This window comes from Eleginops maclovinus, chromosome 15 (genome assembly GCF_036324505.1).
Source record: "Eleginops maclovinus isolate JMC-PN-2008 ecotype Puerto Natales chromosome 15, JC_Emac_rtc_rv5, whole genome shotgun sequence".
NCBI classification, from domain to species: Eukaryota; Metazoa; Chordata; class Actinopteri; order Perciformes; family Eleginopidae; genus Eleginops; species Eleginops maclovinus.
The window spans coordinates 8,232,596-8,250,101 of NC_086363.1; the positions used below are offsets into that span (position 1 = coordinate 8,232,596).

Genomic DNA, 17,506 nt, shown 5'->3' on the forward strand with positions numbered 1-17,506 from the left:
AGCTAAATGTATCAGTAAAAGTAGTGAGTATCCCAAAGTAACTGGAGTAGAAGTTCATACATTTTATTACAGACCTACTTGAGTAAGAATAAAAAGTATCCTGCAAATCAACTCAGTAACACTACTACCTACCACGATCCATTAATATGCACATATTGAAAAGTTGGGGACTTCTATTAGGAAATCATTTAGTGAGTGTGTGTGTCTGAATGCATCTTACTTGAAGACATTGAGCGCCACCACGACTGGCACCCCAAACAGGTGTGCTATCTGGATCTGCTTCCTGAGATTGCTGCGGCATCCGCCTGCAACCAGACTCAGATTCTAGAGGAGAAAGAGGCATTAGGAGGTCAAAAGGTGAAAACTGTATCATTGTATTTAAACTGCTCGTTGTTCGTTAACGGCATGACGTGGAGCGACTACCCCCTCCTGCTGTGGAAATACCCTAATAGAATAAGACGGGTAGTATCCTACTGTGGGCAGTTAGTCATTTATCACTCTTACATTGTATACTACCATGTGCAGGAGACCAGTTACTGCAGAGCACATTAATAGCATATTGTGCAGCCAGATACTCCCAAGTTCGGCAGCAGTAATCCAATCATGCATTGTGTGTGTGTGTGTGTGTGTGTGTGTGTGTGTGTGTGTGTGTGTGTGTGTGTGTGTGTGTGTGTGTGTGTGTGTGTGTGTGTGTGTGTGTGTGTGTGTGTGTGTGTGTGTGTGTGTATGCAGCCCCTGGCTCAGAGCGGTAAGGCCATAAAGGTCCCATAAATTAATTTCCCTGGCTCTGTTTTTCCCCCAGTACTTCTGGTTCTTGTTACAGGCTTCAGAATTAACTTATACTGCTTCATTATTTACTCAGCTGAACCTGGCCAGTGATTTTAGCCAGATATGAGGTAGACCCACACTAACACACACACACACACTCATATAAACACACAAATACATACACCCAGAGAATCCCACCTTTGCAAAGAACCGCAAACCCGGAAACCCATAGCAAAGGTTGTATTTGTGCTGTTAATCAAATAAGTGCTCTTAACCATGTTAGTGGGGGAAGTATGTACACATATAGGCTGGGAATCAGATGTCTGAGAGTATACAGCTGATCTCTATACATTCACTATACATGTGAGAAATGATGGCTTATTTTCCCCGCTTTAGATTTCCTGAAAACATCCTGACCCTTACCACTAAATGTAATAAAACAGGCTCAGTTAATTACCTACCTCGATGTCATTATGTCTCCTTGTTTAATTGTTTTGTGACAGTGGCTATGCTTTTTATTTTCGTGTATGTGCTCCCATTTTTGCTTATCGCTCATACCTCATCAATGTACTCCCTAGGAAGAGGTGCACCTGCTGACACCTGCAAACACACAAAGAAAACAGATAAACACACATTTCAGTATCATATCACATTCTTCAGTATGCTGTTATATCTAGCATTTAGTGTAGTTTTTTTGGCCATATTTATTTACCACATGATGGAGAATTTAGTCATTAAAAAGGACACTGAAACCATTATGTAACCTTGTGATGTGTCTGAGTAGGGGACAGTGTATCTTTCTGTTTACAAAAATAACTTTCAGAGATCGTATCAACTCATTTACTGAGTTACAGCTTTTAAACACCCAGCAGCTTTAATCAGGACCACTCAAAGCATGTGTCATTTACGTCAGGTGATTGAGACTGTTTACATAACTGTGTGACAGTCTAGTTTAGGCTGTTGAAAGGACCTATGCCTTTGATTGTTTAATTGTACAACAGCTGTTAAGAAAATGTGTGGGAGAAAGACAGGCTGCCAAACCACATTTTGAAAGTCTAAGGCAGCATTATGGACTGAAAATATACAGACATCTGGTGCAATTCAAACACGTTACAGTGTGTTATGTAAACTTACATTTGGGCCACCGCCATGCATCTTTAATGCTCGGACGGTTGCAACCAGCACCACCGCATTTGGCCTCAGCCCTGAAGCCCGACATTTGATGTTGAAGAACTTCTCCATTCCAATGTCGGCTCCAAAACCGGCTTCTGTCACTGTGAGGAAACAGATTTCAAAACATTAACATTTCTAACAAACTCAATTGGGTATAAAATAAGATTATGTTCAGCATACACACGAGAGGTTTGCACTCTTTAGGTGAAGACTTTGCCAAATAAATCCTGCACATAAATGAATGGTGATACGTTACATGCTTATCTAATCTGTCTACATTTACTCATTTACTCAGTCCGCTCTTCCTCTTTGTTTAATGTAATTATGTTCTAACCACATTTGCCTTCAAACCAACTTTATATTCACAGCTGGGTCCAGGCAGACATCTTTAAAGAATCATGGAAAAACAACAGATAGAGTGACTGTGTTTCTGTCTGAACAGCACCACTGAACTGAGTAATGTGTTCACAGCGAGATTCCCTACAGACGGAGCGCCTCTGAAATGGACGGCCCTACACACAGGCCTCTTGAACAGGATCCAAACAAAGCGAATAGTCCACCTGGAATGAAGGCCTTGCCAAGATAAGGTTTCCTGTTACTTATTGTGTGTTTGTGTGTGGCACCAATGTACTAAAACACTTGCTGGCAAGCTCAAGCTAGAGTTCTAGAGAAAGACTACGGTTGATTTCATGGCTTTCTTGTGTATTGAGGGTTTAAAGACTTCTGGTGTATTTTCCTATTTTGTGCATCCTGGTGGAACATTGTAACTGCACGTATAACGCCAAAGAGGTGGACCTCCAGATCGGCTTTTTAGTCTTCTCTGGGCGAGTTAAAAACAAGAAAATGCAGCATGACCGTGCCATGTGATGTCTAGAGTAATTGTCAATTTGACCCTGTGTTAGCCACTTAGATTATTGACACCCAAACCATCAATACAACTTCAAACAAAAAGCAATAAAGTGAGTCTTAGTTTTCAATAAAACACTAGTTAAGTTTAAAAAGTCAGTTTCATACCGTAACAACAATTCAACAAGTGATTCTCAGTAAGACAAACAAAGCACTAGAACTGTATCAACTGTTGATGTTTCCTTAAACAAAATCCTCAATTCAAAGTCATTCATGAGAGAAAATTAGGTTTTTTCTTTTTTTTTTATTGAAACCAGCTTTTATTTATGAATACGGCTCCTAAATGGTGACTCCCTTTGAGTATGGCAAGCAAGAAAGCAGTGAAAATGTTCTTTTTGAACAAATTCAACAAATATGGGTTGAAGCAAAATATTTCTTTCAATTAGTTTTTTTTATTTTTAACTTCTTACTTTACAACTCTCTAGTTGTCGAGAGTTACTGGAAACGTTTGAATCATATCAACAAGTGGAATCTTATTTTAAAATAGTATAATACTAATGAATAATATGAGTCTTACCTCCTCTAGGACATTATCTGGAACGGTGTTGGATTACTGGGAAAAACTGAATAAACCGATATGCAAAAAGATAAGAGAACAGTACAGCTTTTGAATGTTGATAAAGAATTTAAATGTCAACTTTGAGTGAAGCTTTGAGCTAGTCGGTGCAGCGTCCAAAGCACATTTTAGAAGAAAATAAAGTCATTGAAGGAGATCCCGAGAGAGAGAGAGAGCGAGAGAGTGGAAATTACAGGAAACCGTTCAAGTTAAATGAGAAAGCCAGTGAGGTTAAATAGTGTGATTTAGACCATACATTGTCTGTCTAATCTCTGTGTGGGCAGCCTGTGTATAGGACACAATTACCATCAGCTAACCCTCATATCATTTAATTCAATTTGAAAGATATTAATGAAATTAGACTTGGATGGATACCAGGATAACGATTCAATGAATGACTTTATAAATGTATTTGTGCATTTGCAAAGAAGATTTGAAAGAAAAGTGTGCAACTTTATACGGTTTATATAAAGATTTCAGTAAGAAACAACTCATTCACTGCAGTTTAAAGTGCGTGTGGCTGACACACTTGTTTAAAGAGCTTCTTAAGTGTTTCAATAAGGAATGAATCGCTCTGCATTCTCGTTGGAGTTGCTGCATTAGTAGTATGATTTATTTCACCACAGATGCAAGAGTAAAACAACTCAAGGAAATGATCCTAGAAGAGAGGTGGCAAGAGAGAAAAGAAGTGGGAAAGTGACAGGGAGCGGATTTAAAACTCCCCTAAATACGACACACTGGCCCTTTAACAGTTTCTGGGAATATAAATGACATTGTTGACGTTACGCAGAAATTGTGGTTAGGATAGCCTTGGCTGCACCGTCTCCATCTCAACAAGCCTTTCTAAGTAAAGAGCAACAAATAAAGCCCAAAGGGAAGAGCACAAGAATGTAAATACATTCATTTGGCGACAAATTGGCCGCTGACGGAGCGTATTGTTTCCCGTTAGCCCCACACTAGAGCTTTGGCTTTCAATGCTAAACTAAACCAGCTTTCCAATAAAGCTCACATTCCTAAGTTTATGATTTGTGTACATTTCCCTAAAATGTGTCATCTCCCACAAACTGAGAACTAGAGTATGCAGAGAGCACAGAATAATTGCGAGGTAATAAAAACAAGGGCTATGAGTGAGTAATGACAGAAAGTAATGACAAGCCTTCCACTACAACAGTTCACCAGGCAGGAGACCCCAGAGGATGTCATGAGGAAACATTTGCAAGCTTCCTGTTCTGCGGGACAACCTTGAACTGAACAGAGAGCAAGAGGGGACGAAGAGTTCGACGTTGTTGTGAGTGAAGAGGAAGCTGGATGGTGTTACCACAGTCAAAGCATCGGTATTAGAATCCATGCCAAAAAACACTTGCGGAAAGAGCTGGAAAGTAGGCTAACACAACCATCCATTTCCTGCTTGGGTTTTCCATTTAGATTTATTTCATTTCGTTAAAAAAATGGTTATTTTCATTTTTGGAATATGTGGTTGTCTCTAAAATGTAATAAAAACACATATATTCAAGTTACAATGACATACAACACAATTTGTAATGGAAAAGGCTGATTTTCTCTACTTAACACTTGTGCTTTTTATCTATTATCCCAACATAAAACCTAACCAAATAATGTTTTTGTCATTCCAGTCTGCCTTTTCAATTCACATCATCATACTATGTGTGGACTGTATTTCCCATGCACTTGTTTGAATAGGAAGAACTGATTTTGATTCACTAACCATAGCTTAAATGCACATTATAAACAAAAAATCTATGAGAATTTAAAGGATAATTTGACTAAGTTAAATAAAACTACCAAATAAATCAGAGTAAATATCTTTAAGACAAGTTAAAACAATGGCAATGGTGTAAGTCTTGAGGTGGTTTAAAAATGTGGTGATGAAAAGGGTGTAGAGCATGAAATATTTTACATGCTGAACATATCATCATCATATCTCATGGACCGTGGACCACCAGGGTTTAGGGAGGCTCTGCGGTGTGGGAAATCTTACAGTAAGTCAGTGTCAAAGGGGTTATCTGCGTTCAATACTCCAGACTGATGCAGGAATCCTTCAAATCTGGCAAGTGAAATTCATCCACCAGCAGCCCCTCTACTGGTGGCATTTCTCCATTTTGAATCCAGATTCCAAAGTGATAGGAAAAAAACACAGTAATACAGAGCGTGATGAAGCACGGCCAAGAGTATGTTGATACACACCCCATCCACCCTCACTGAGTTCACAGAGAGTTCATGTACTTCCTTTTTTTTAATCCGTTTTGAGGATTTATACATATAATTGGTGATATTGGGTTATTTAAATGATATGTTATCCCCTGAGAAAGTTGATATGGCAAACTTGATGGCAATTGCTTATTTACACATCCAACAGTATTGGAGCAACACAAGCATTTATTGGGGGATATGTTTCTGGCCTTGTGGCTCCATCTGACTGCTGAGCTGGTAGAGTACAATTAGTTTTAGAGGTTTTTTCTACAAACAGCAGCCTGCTGTGCCAGAAACAAGTCTGTTGAGACTAGCGACATTTAACCAAACTCATTGTTTAGAGAAAACAGTCAGACTTCTACTACAGTTGACAGACTATCCTTGGTTTATTTGGAGTTCATGGATTCACCTTTATTACGCAAGGTGTTTGACAATGATAAATCACCACTGTGAATTTGAGTGTGCTCTCCATTGCGCCTATAAAAAGTGATTTAGATAATCTAGCTAAATCCTGCTTGACTTTGTTGGGATGTCATCATGTATTAAGATCTTAACCGTTACTTTGATTTTACAATGTTCTAAAACCAATAAAAACTAAGCTGATCATTGAGAGTAAAAGGACCCAAGCAGTAAATTCTCTAGTGTTATCATCAAGTCTGAGGATGAATCTCTCTTTTATTATCTAGTTTTCTCACTAAATCAGAGCATAAATCCAGTTTATAACCTTAACCTTGATCATAACACTAGATAAACCTTGGAATAAAACAGAGAGCTGACTTGTTCAAGATTTTGTGATAAATTATACTTTTTCTAAACGTTGCTGTGGCATTATTTTTCAGTGCTGCCAGTTAAAAAAGGCATCAGGGAAAGAGCCTGAAAGGGAGGGAGCCGGAAAGAGGGGTACATGCATCCCAGCTGCAGAAGGAGGAAGAAGAGGGAGGTCGAGTTCCTGGCATACCTGAGAGTCAGTTAACAAACACACAGACGGGGAAGGGAGGGAACGAGACGAACAGATGGAAAACGAGCGGGGTGGAGAGGTGGATGGAGTAAAACGCACACAAGGCTCCCCGCTCCAGTGTTGTGAAACCCAACGCTCTGCTCACGCTGCATCTGCCCAGCTCACAGATGACAGCCTGTGTATCACCCTTATCCTTTTACCTGTTATTGCTCTCACACAGAAAAACCTTTCCCCAGTACACACAAATATAAGCTTTGATGAGCTTTGCCCGTCCATCACACACACACACACACGTAAATTCCACACATATTTCTGCAGCCAAAGTAAATGAGGACGGAAAGCGAGCAGCAGGAGAGATGGACAGATAAAAATGGAAATATTCAAGTATGCTTTGACATTGAAGGGATTAGTGTGGTTTACTCTAAAGCATTCCAGGGGCTCTTAAGATTATCAATCAGCTTCCTTCCTCTCCCCCTGTGTTTTTTTTACGCAATCTCTCCGACTGTTTCCTAGAAAGTTGCGCAGTGGCAAGACACCAGGGCAGCACAGTAAGTCAGTTAGAACAGAGCCAGAACCAGAACTGAGATGAATGTAGGCCAAAGGTTGCAGCAGCAGGGGAGCAAGTTGAAGTTCATGACTGTGGAAAATTGTAAATTATAATTTAAGCTACCCTGCTAGGGAAGCTTAAGCATTAAATTCCACATCTGGCGCTTCTAGACTCTACAGTTAACATCTTGTTGTCTGTCATTCCCAAAGGTTTTGTGGTCTGCTTTAGCTTGTGTGTGTGTGTGTGACAGATCTGTATGCGTGAACTGTGAGTTCTTACCCACAAAGCCGTCTCGACCGACCAACTTCAAAGCCAGCTTGTCTGCCAGCACCGAGGAGTTGCCATGGGCGATGTTGGCAAAGGGCCCAGCATGGACAAACACTGGCGTACCCTGCAACAATTAGAGGAGCTCTAAACATGCAGGAGTCGAGAAAAACATTGAAAAAACAGGAACTAAAAAGTTTAAATAAGGACTTTCCAGTTCTATCATACTAAATACAACATCCTTGAGGAGCTTAAATAAATATATTAAAGTGTGGTTGCACTTTGGCTGGCACCATGTTTGTCTAAACAGTCAACAAAAGTTAGGAGGTGCTAGACTGGCAGGGCAGCCTGACTGTGGGCCAAGTTTCCTTCCCCTGCTGATTTTAGGTTTACTCCCTTAAGACTGGACACACACAAACTAAAAGAGCACTTCAAGTCTACGTTACTGCCTCTTTCAGACACACAGCCAGTACAGTAACTTCCAGTGAGGCTGTGCAACATGCAATACACTTCATGATCATGTAATATGCTCACTAAATTCTGATAATAAATGCGATAGGTCAAAAAGTAGAACTCTGAATTAAAGAGCTCACAGTGTAAATGTTAATATCTATGTAAACTTTCGATACAATTTCTTTATCAGAAACCACCCATGCAAGTAACATAAGTGTATCCACAATATTGATACAGTATAAATGGAATAATGACTTGTATCTTGAGAGAGACTTCACAGAAATGTACTCAAAATGGATAGATGGATATTCACGGCATGATATTTTCACAACACAGTGTTGTGAGTGTGCAGTTATCTCTTTGGGTGTGCTGTGTTTTCACAACATTACTGTTAAAGTCAGTGCGTTTTGTATTAAGTAAAGCTGTTTGCGTTCAAAAGAATAATGAAAATACTGTCCAAAAAGAGAACTATCTAAGAGTGTGCATGACGAAACACAAATATCTCTATAGTTGTTTACAGAGCAAATGAAGGTATTTTCTTATCAGTTTAGGTAAAGTCTGACACTTCAGGCGAAAACTCCAAGCCGCTGTCAGCTTACAACAGCAAGCCTGACCTGAAATACTTAAGGGGATGAGCTCTGTAACTTAGATAATGCATCAAAGAATACGCATACAGAGAGGTCGACTGCACCACATCACAATCCTTCCGCTGCACTCATGACAGACTTTAAAAAGGGAAATTACTAAGAAAACTACTCAAGAAGAAAACTGGGGAAAGGCAACTGACCTATTGTTAAACTGCATGTGAATTCCTTGAGAGGGAGGAAAGAGGAAGGATGGGAAGGACTTGCATGATTTTCTAAGCTTTTGTTTGCATACCTCTCCCTCTGCCTGCATAAACAGCCTCCCCTCAGAGGAGTAAATCAGCCATTTAACAAGGCTCTGACAAACGCTGTCTGTTAGCGAGTGTAAAGTAGTATTACAAATGGCAGCTGCATGAGGAGAAAGAAAGTATACATGGATAAATGATTCACATGCGGAAGGAAGAACAAGAGTGAAGAGTAAGAGGGTTTGTGTACCTATCCAGTCCAAACATATGACTTTCTTTATCCCAATGGAAAGCAACACACGTCATAGATAGCGTGGATTTCCATGTGTGTTTGCAACTCCTGAACGTTTCACTTGACCCAGAACACTTTTGTACGTAATGAAGGAAATGGACTCTGGAAATGAATCAGCCACTACAGGGTAATGAAAGAAATGAGAAGCAGAGTGTGTCCCCTCTTCAACTGATGGACAAGAGGATAATGACTACTAGGGAATGAACAAAAACAGGAAGATGGAGATCATGGTTTCCTCTTTGTTTGCATCTCTTGTACGGTCCACTACACCAGCTGCAGACCAGTGCCACACCAATCAAATGTTCCCAAGCTTATTTTTCAGACGGCACGGGGAGTCAAACCTAAGAGCAGTCCCAGGTCTGCTTGTCTGATATGCTCTACTGCTTCTGCACAGGAAAGATGCATGCGGTCAGTTCGGTGAAACGCCACGTAGACAGGATGTTTGAAAAACGCAGAAGACGACTGAGGTCCGCTTAATAGACACGTACGCAAAGAGTGAGATAAAAAAACGATTTTCTCTTGTACTACGTTTCCTCTAAACCCCATCTGAAATAACACATGCTCTAACACACACTCACACCAGCTGCCATATGCCAACTTTATTCTCATGTGTGCATCTGTATTCAACACAAACACTCACAAGCGTAGAGGGCATAAAAGGGCACAGGCGGTCAAGCTGGATGGAAAATTCTCACGGAGCTCAGAGGCCCTGACTGTCCCGATACCAGCTCCCTGACCAGAATGACAGGAAACCCACACAGGAAACGCTTTCACACAACAGGACCGCAATGCTTCCTCCAAAAAAACAGAGAGTAACCAAATCTCTGTTTCGTGCACCACTCCACCCCCCTCTGCACCCCCTGAAACACCCAGGCTGTGTTTATTTTCCCCACCCAGTAGCCAGTTTACCGAGCTTTCCGTTCAAAACCAACAAAGAACCAACAGACGAAAAATAGCCGGGCAACAAAAACACAAAGCCATTGGCAAAAAGCATGACTGCTAACATTGTTAACTTTAATGGCTTAAATCAATCCAACAGAGAAATACACTCGGCTCGTTCAGAAAAACCTTGGGCCCACAGCTCAGTGACTCAGATTGTAGTAAGACAATTGTAAGCCGAGAGCTGCAACATCAAAGATAAAGCAGACGTCTTTGTCTGGATGAAAAGACTCTTACACACTGCCCAGACCCCAGAATGACCAGATAAGTACTCCAGCATCACTGCTAAAAAAGAGGACGTCTCATTTTCAAGGATTATTATTATTTTTTTGTTACAACTGGCCGACGAAAGTCGCGATGAGAATTTAAAATGTTGCTTAAATTCCTCTTTGTGGAAATGGGTAACTAGTGGTATCTCAAGACCATTTCCAACACAGTGAGACCAACAATGGCAAATCATTTATAAATAATTCTGATTAAATATATATACTAGTAAAATAATGTATGTTTATTACACATTTGTATTCAGTTTCTTTGATTCAAATTTGTTTGGATTTGTCCAAATAAAAGTTTAAATCCAAATACATTAAGATGAATAAGTATGGCGGTAAGAGATGTCAACGTTAACAACAGCATCGGTTTGTTCCATCCCAGTACACTCATACAATTTAATTTCAGCTAAAAACATGTTCACATTTGCAGCACCTCCACAAAGTAGATCTTCTAAAAAAAATGAATTAGTCTTCTAGGAACTTGGTACTTCTTTCAAGTGGGTTTCTGCTGTACCAGAGAGGCCAAAGATTAATTCTAGATGTCTGGTTTGTTATCGGCTCATTAATCCTTTAAACCTCTAAACTCCTCTCCTCTCCATTTCTCCATCTATCACCTTAATGGTTGGGCTTTTTTCTCTTGCAAAGCGACAGCTTAGTCTTGGTGTGTACATCATGAATAGTTGATTTGCTTGTGTGATCGTATGTCCAGTTATCTAACGGTAAAAAGCTAAATGAAAGCCAGATGTTGTCAGAAGAGTTAGTTAAATGTTGTGTCAAATTAAGGACAGCATGAATCTGGAGGGCTTCTGAGGGCTCCACCTGTCCTCTGCACATTGCTAAACTGCTGTTAAGATAAAGAGCCGTGGGAGGCGATCGATCATGCTTTCCCTAAAAGCTCTCAGTGGAGGCCTCCCTTTCTCTTCCCTGACAGCAGAGATAGAGGTAGTGCAAACTGTCTCACGTCCCTGTGGACTGCCAGCCTATACATTCTACAAGATATTCAGCAGAAGACGCTCAAAAGAGAAGGACTATGACTATTTAAGTGGGGTTGTGTTCGTGACTCACCTCAAGGGTCTGCATCAACGTGGGCTTGATGGCATCTTTCATCAACACGGCCAGCGCTCCGCTCACACCCTGACAGGAAGGAAGAAAGGAAGATGAAATTGTGGGTTGGAAAAAAGACCAAGATATTAAATGTTACAACAATAGTAATCTTTTTTTTCTGGAGTAAAATGGTTATGATACCAACTGAGACTACAGTCAATTTGTGTGTGCTTACTATCCCCAGTATATGCTTTCTTAGCACTGTCCACACTAACACACATTTAGCATACAGCCATATCCCCCCAGAGGCTGACTCTAGGGTATTTGCATTCAGTCTAATTAGGAAGACTAATGTAACTTTATACGGGATCCTCCTCTACGGCTCTGAAACAAAACAGGCCGCTGTCTTCAGTGGGAAACCAAAACCAGCTGACCCCACATATGGATCCGCTGAGAGGTGGGAAAACTCTGCTTAACATCCTAATCGCAGGTTACACCTACATTAGAGGTGCAGTTGTGAAGAGGGGGAGTGGTACGTTGGTGTTTCTGGTACAAGTGGGAATTTATAAGCTGCAAATTCGACAGAAAATGATGATGATGATGAATTATGTTCCACCCAAAAACACCCACAAGGGTCCAACGCCACAGATTTCCTGAGCTACAATGTGGGACACACCTAACCATCACACCTATTCCTGCTTTGTTAAGACATAGCATGTATCTTTATTTATCTGGAGACTGCAGCTGCCTCAATGATTTAAATTCAGGGATGTAATGATGAAAACTCGTAAATGTGTCAGGATTAAAATCCCCACTCTCTCTGAATGACACGACCACACATTAACACACACCAGGTCCTCTGCGGTGACGGGCTGCCCTGAGCGGCTGGTCCCCACCACCATGCGCGCCAGTCTGTTTTTCATGTCCTCCAGGCTGTCTGCCAGCGCCAGGATGGCCATGATCTCGCTGGCCACCGCAATGTCAAACCCAGTCTGAGGAAGAGTGAGGGAAACAGGAAAAGAATACACATTGTAAACCACAAGGGCAACCAATTGAAAGTATTTGTTCAGTGGCCTGGAGAAAATGCCTTTACCAACCGTGAAATGCACAGAAGAAACGTTGAAGTTTTTGTATGAAATCGTGAGAAAGCAATATGACTACACTTTTAGACTGATTATATTTGACTTTATATGAATAGACCGGGACTTCTTGTAAAGGAATAATAGTTTGGAAAGGAAATTAAATGTCTCAACCTTTTGGCTAGAAGACAAGAGATAATCTAGACAGACCAGCTTCATCACGTGGGCCAGAGAAAACGAGTCATATGATCAAGGCCTAGTTTTTGAGTGATGACCTTGGGAAAGTAAATGAACATTAAAATGTTTAAGTTCTTTTTGATGGGACTTGCTGTATTGGTTAATGTCACACTAACAGAAACAGGAAGAAACAAAGAAAATAAAGGAAGAAAAGCAATTGAGGGATTGCCACAGGGGGAAAAAAGCAGTCACCATTCTGCGTCACAAGAAAAAGAAAGATAACTTAAACCACATTAATCCACAGAGGAACACAACAGTTCTACTCCCACTCCCATTGATAATACCCAGAGGGACTATAGTGTATCCAATGATGGAGGGAGGTGGGGGACAGAGGAGTGAAAAGTGAAACAGAATGGATGAACTGATGGCTTTAAATGTAAACATGTGCTGAACCAGCTCAGAGGCTTTCCGTGTGTGTGTGTGTGTGTGTGTGTTTGAGGGGGGATGGGCAGGTCACTTTTCTCCTTCTTTAAACATTTACATTCACTTAAACCCGCTTGCTTCCCATTGAGGTGAAGTGTTTACTTACAGGAGTTTTTCGTTTAGCTGTCATTACTACAGACATCTGGGTAAAATACATCTGGGCTTTATCGTGGACAAATGAGAGTGAGATGTGGGCGAGTGTATGGGAACGTTTTTCATACACTCATCCTCGTTTTACTGTACAATCACTCAAAGGCACAGGCATCTTGTGACGCGTTGATAAAACAAATGTTATGTTTTGACCCCCATTACTGTAAAAATGAGTGCAATAATGCCAGGTCAGGTTAGGACATTTCATTTATAACTTTAGGTGAATGTATGACTTAATAATTGTAAATATGCTATTTAGTGGAGTGGATAGCTACCAATCCACATTTGGTAGTGTTTGACAACATGTCATGACGATAAGCATCTTATTGTATTTTTCTAGAAGAAAATAAGACACAGAATACAGCAAAAAGCCATTTAAACAGAAACACTGCAGTATTGTGTGAGTGAATGTGTAAATACAAATAGCAATGAACATTACTGTAACATAGTAGGATTAGTGGATTAATGTACACAAATTAGAGCCGGTGGGGGAAAAAAACCCATTTCAAAGCATCTTATATTCAGGAGAATGAAGATTGTGTAAGCAGGAATGCTGCATACCTCTCTGGCCTGTCCTTTTTCAGTGCTCGCCTGTCCAACTGTGATCTTCCTCAAGAAACGGTCATTTGTGTCAAGAACTGAAAAATGAAAGAGATAAAGAAAAGTTACTTACCTGCAACATTTCTCATTGAATCCACTGTATTGTGGAACAAAACCTTGATCTGAAAACCTCAGACCCTAAAAATGTATGTTTTACAGCTTAAACCTGACACTGTAAAATCTATTTCCCCACATAAACTCAAAAGGCACATCCAGTCTTGCGCACACAGACATGATAACTTTCAAGGAGACAGATTGTTATTGGTAATGGCGAGTAGGTGATGGCACATTAAAAGTGCGGGGGATTTGCTTCTTGAAGTTTCCCCACTCAGCACTAAGCCTACTCTCTGATAATGTGGTCAGATATTTGTGGCTATAATGTTGTTACAATGAACCAGGAAACCACAACAGTTTATCGTTATCCTCATGTTGGTTTGATGTAATGGAAGGAAGAGTGAAACAACATGGTTTGTTACATGAATGCATAGACACACAGACACACCCGCGTAACATGGGGTTGTAAATCTGTTTTTAATCTCCAGGGTTCGTCTTTTAAGAGTGCCCTCTGGAACCACTGGAGTAAATACCACATCAGTCATAGCAGCACCCGGCTGGCTGCTCACACTGACAACTTTAAACCAAACACAGCTACCACTGAGGTAACTATCCCCACTCCTGCCATACACTGCACATTTATTACCCTGTGACTGATGACTGACGCTTTTACATTGGATGTGTGAAATCCATATGAACACAAGGGCCATAAAGAGCCATCATAGTCAATTTTCATTGACCAGAAAAGCAAGTGTGGGGAATATTAATTTCAGAATGTGCTATATCAAAGAAAATGTATTTTAACTCAAGAAAGCGTTTATGGACCATGAGTTGTTGTTCAAGAAAATGTCAATTAGATTTGCATGACAGTCATACCGGGAGTTGTGTAGCAAGCATAACCGTTTATTTTATTATTTTCAGTTAGACTTTTTTTGTTATTCACTTTTTATTAAGTTTCAGCACGACCATTTCCTCCTCATGGGAAATGCGTCATTATGAAATCAAACTTAAAATCGAATGTTCGTCTCAATCAAAACATCTCAGTGATTAATAAATGAGATAAGTGTGATAGAACGGCCAACACCATACAAAGTCACCTTTTAGTAAAACAGCATGCTGCTTGTTTTGGTAATCATATCGTCAATTCAAACCATCATCTACTTAGTAGAAATATTTTGCTGTGGTTTAAAACATGTGTAAAGAACAGCTGAGGCTTGAATTATATCTTTAGTTTTATGGGGAAGAAGCTAAAAAGATTGAAGACCAAAAACAAGTCCCGCTAAATATTTCACAGATACCACCTACTTTATGTTCTAAGCCATTGTTTGGGCTACCACAGATAATGTAGAGAGGAAATTCTGATTTCTGCTTTAGATACCTCTCTGCCAGGTGATCTTGGAGGGGTCAAGGTCAAGACGAACAAAGGTGCTGATTTCCTCGGGTGTTAGAGATGCAGGATCTATTTTATTGATCCCTAGACGCTGGAATTAAGAGAGAGATTGGAAGATCATCTGTTAGTCATTTTGGAGGTGGATCATCCCAGAATGTAAAATAAAAATCTGAAATGACTATGAGTTGATCATCTCACTGTGAGGTTCCCTAGGTGTTCTATGTTCAAAAACACACACTCTTAATCCCTCACTCTGTCCAATAAAGACCAATGAACATGTTATAGTCCTTTAAACTTGTCATTGCAGAGACTTTTGTATAAATACAAACATTCTCCTGTTCAAGCTTCACCTTCCTATCTCAATAACATGTGTCATGATTTTTTATTAAGGATTTTCGAATCAAAAGTTCATAAACAGCATAACTTGCAGACATAGAACGGAGCTTCAGCAGACATTAACACATATTTGGAGATGAGGATGTGGTGGTGAAAAGAGGGGGCTTTTAAGATAAGCACACCGAGGACCCCCAGTGGACATGTTTTTGTAGAGCTCAACACAACAACGCTTTTGGCTCGTAAGGATTGTTGTTGCAAGTGATTCTGGCACTGCGGTGTTTGGACTCACCCGCAGCCTGGAGATTTGGATAGGTGAAAATCTTCTGGCTCCATTGACTGAAGGGACCAGTCTGCTGAACAGGGCCTTGGGGTATAAGAAAACGTTTTAACTACATACATGTGTGTATAAGCATATAAAGTACATTCAATTTAATCTTGAAGGACAATATTATAAGCACACCAAATAAACAATCACATCATTAGACTAGTAAACAGTTTCTGTAAGTTGTGTTTTAGGCTTCCCGGTCACTACTCAGTGACATGACACCATATTGTAGTATGTACCATCAATATATTACTTTTTTTTCTCCACTCATAAATCACAGAACACATCCAAATAGCAACAGTTTTACTTTGTTTGGTGGTATAACAATAATTTGTTACTGAGTGACATCATCAAATGGTCACCTTGTCTGTCTGCGTTGCTTCGTGCAGCATCCTGGCATCGATGGCTGCTGCCACCAGGTTGTTGGATGCTGTGATGGCATGAATGTCACCAGTCAGATGGAGGTTGAACTGAAGGGATAGAAGAGGTACGACAAGTAAGAAAAAGAGAAATTGAGATGACGGGATTAGACACAAGAGATCAAAGCACTCTTAATGTAGTGCACATGGTTTGGAGGGCCTGGGTTGAGATAAAACAAGGCTGAGGTTATGATGCTAAAATCACAACATTTAGTATCACATGATTAATGTTGCTTCAAAACAGACACTAGGTGTTTGAAAATTGTATGAAGAAGTGAGGAGTAACAGTAGAAGAAAAAAACAATAATAAAAATTCAGGTAAAAGCTGTTGTTTTGTTCTGAGAAAAGGAGGCTGCCTTGTTAAAGGCTCTGTGTCTGCAGCTTAAAAGTCAGACTCCATCCCTCGCACCCCTTCCTGCTTCACAGACGGTGATTTAGTCACAGGCAATATTATGCTACAGCTCCGGGGTGTAAAGTAGTTTGAGTCCCTGCATGTCTTAGGCCTTTGAAGCCAGCATTAGTCCTGCTAGGGAGCAATGAGAGTGTCTGTGTGTCTTACCTCCTCCATCGGAATGACCTGGGCATATCCCCCTCCTGCAGCTCCCCCTAGGCACAAAGAAGAGGTAGCACAGTCAGAGGCAGACAAACAAGACAGGGACACACAAAGGAGGAATGCTGAGTGGTGGACTTTGAGTGAACTACTCCACCCCTGCGCAAAATGTAGCGGGGTATGAAACGCTAGCCTCCCGCTGACAAAGATAGCTTATCTATCACACAGTGATACTGCTGAGACATTCCTAGCTGCTGGTTTGGGCGCCTGTCTGTGGCCTTGTCCAAATCCTACTAAATGTATTCGAATCAGAAGAAAAACAGAAATTGCATTCTAAAATAACTCCTACCATTTCTAACATTACAAAAAGTCTCTCCTCCTGTTATTAAATGTGATAGTATTCATGCAAAACAGAGCTTTGGTATGATTATCTTTAAAATAAGAGACTACTGTGCCGTATCTCCATGAGGTCAAGAGAAATATATAGAGCACAGAGAGGGCAAAGTATTCTTTTCAGTCGGAATTAGCCTACGGACACATGTAGTATTCATTGCTGACCTTTAACCCCAAAGGTTGGTCCTTGGGACGGTTGCCGGAGACAGGCAAAGGAGTTGAGCTTTAGGTGTGCCGACAGGGCCTGGACTAGGCCGATGGTCACCGTGCTTTTACCTTCGCCCAGTGGGGTGGGAGTGATACTACACAAAAGGAAATTAAATGAAAGTCTTAAATCC

General features: G+C 40.6%; 1 protein-coding gene across 1 annotated transcript in view; it reads right to left on the bottom strand.

The window, feature by feature from the left end:
• mthfd1l (methylenetetrahydrofolate dehydrogenase (NADP+ dependent) 1 like) overlaps positions 1-17,506 on the bottom strand; it is a 32,145-nt gene that overhangs the window by 8,094 nt on the left and 6,545 nt on the right. Inside the window, exons 12-23 of the mRNA XM_063902677.1 lie at positions 17,334-17,470; positions 16,785-16,831; positions 16,169-16,276; positions 15,771-15,845; positions 15,134-15,236; positions 13,663-13,739; positions 12,064-12,204; positions 11,234-11,302; positions 7,399-7,510; positions 1,903-2,042; positions 1,327-1,368; positions 221-324 (exon numbers count right to left, since the gene is read on the bottom strand). Of these exons, the coding sequence (XP_063758747.1) occupies positions 221-324; positions 1,327-1,368; positions 1,903-2,042; positions 7,399-7,510; positions 11,234-11,302; positions 12,064-12,204; positions 13,663-13,739; positions 15,134-15,236; positions 15,771-15,845; positions 16,169-16,276; positions 16,785-16,831; positions 17,334-17,470 (1,155 nt within the window). The remainder of the gene's footprint in view (positions 1-220; positions 325-1,326; positions 1,369-1,902; positions 2,043-7,398; positions 7,511-11,233; positions 11,303-12,063; positions 12,205-13,662; positions 13,740-15,133; positions 15,237-15,770; positions 15,846-16,168; positions 16,277-16,784; positions 16,832-17,333; positions 17,471-17,506) is intronic.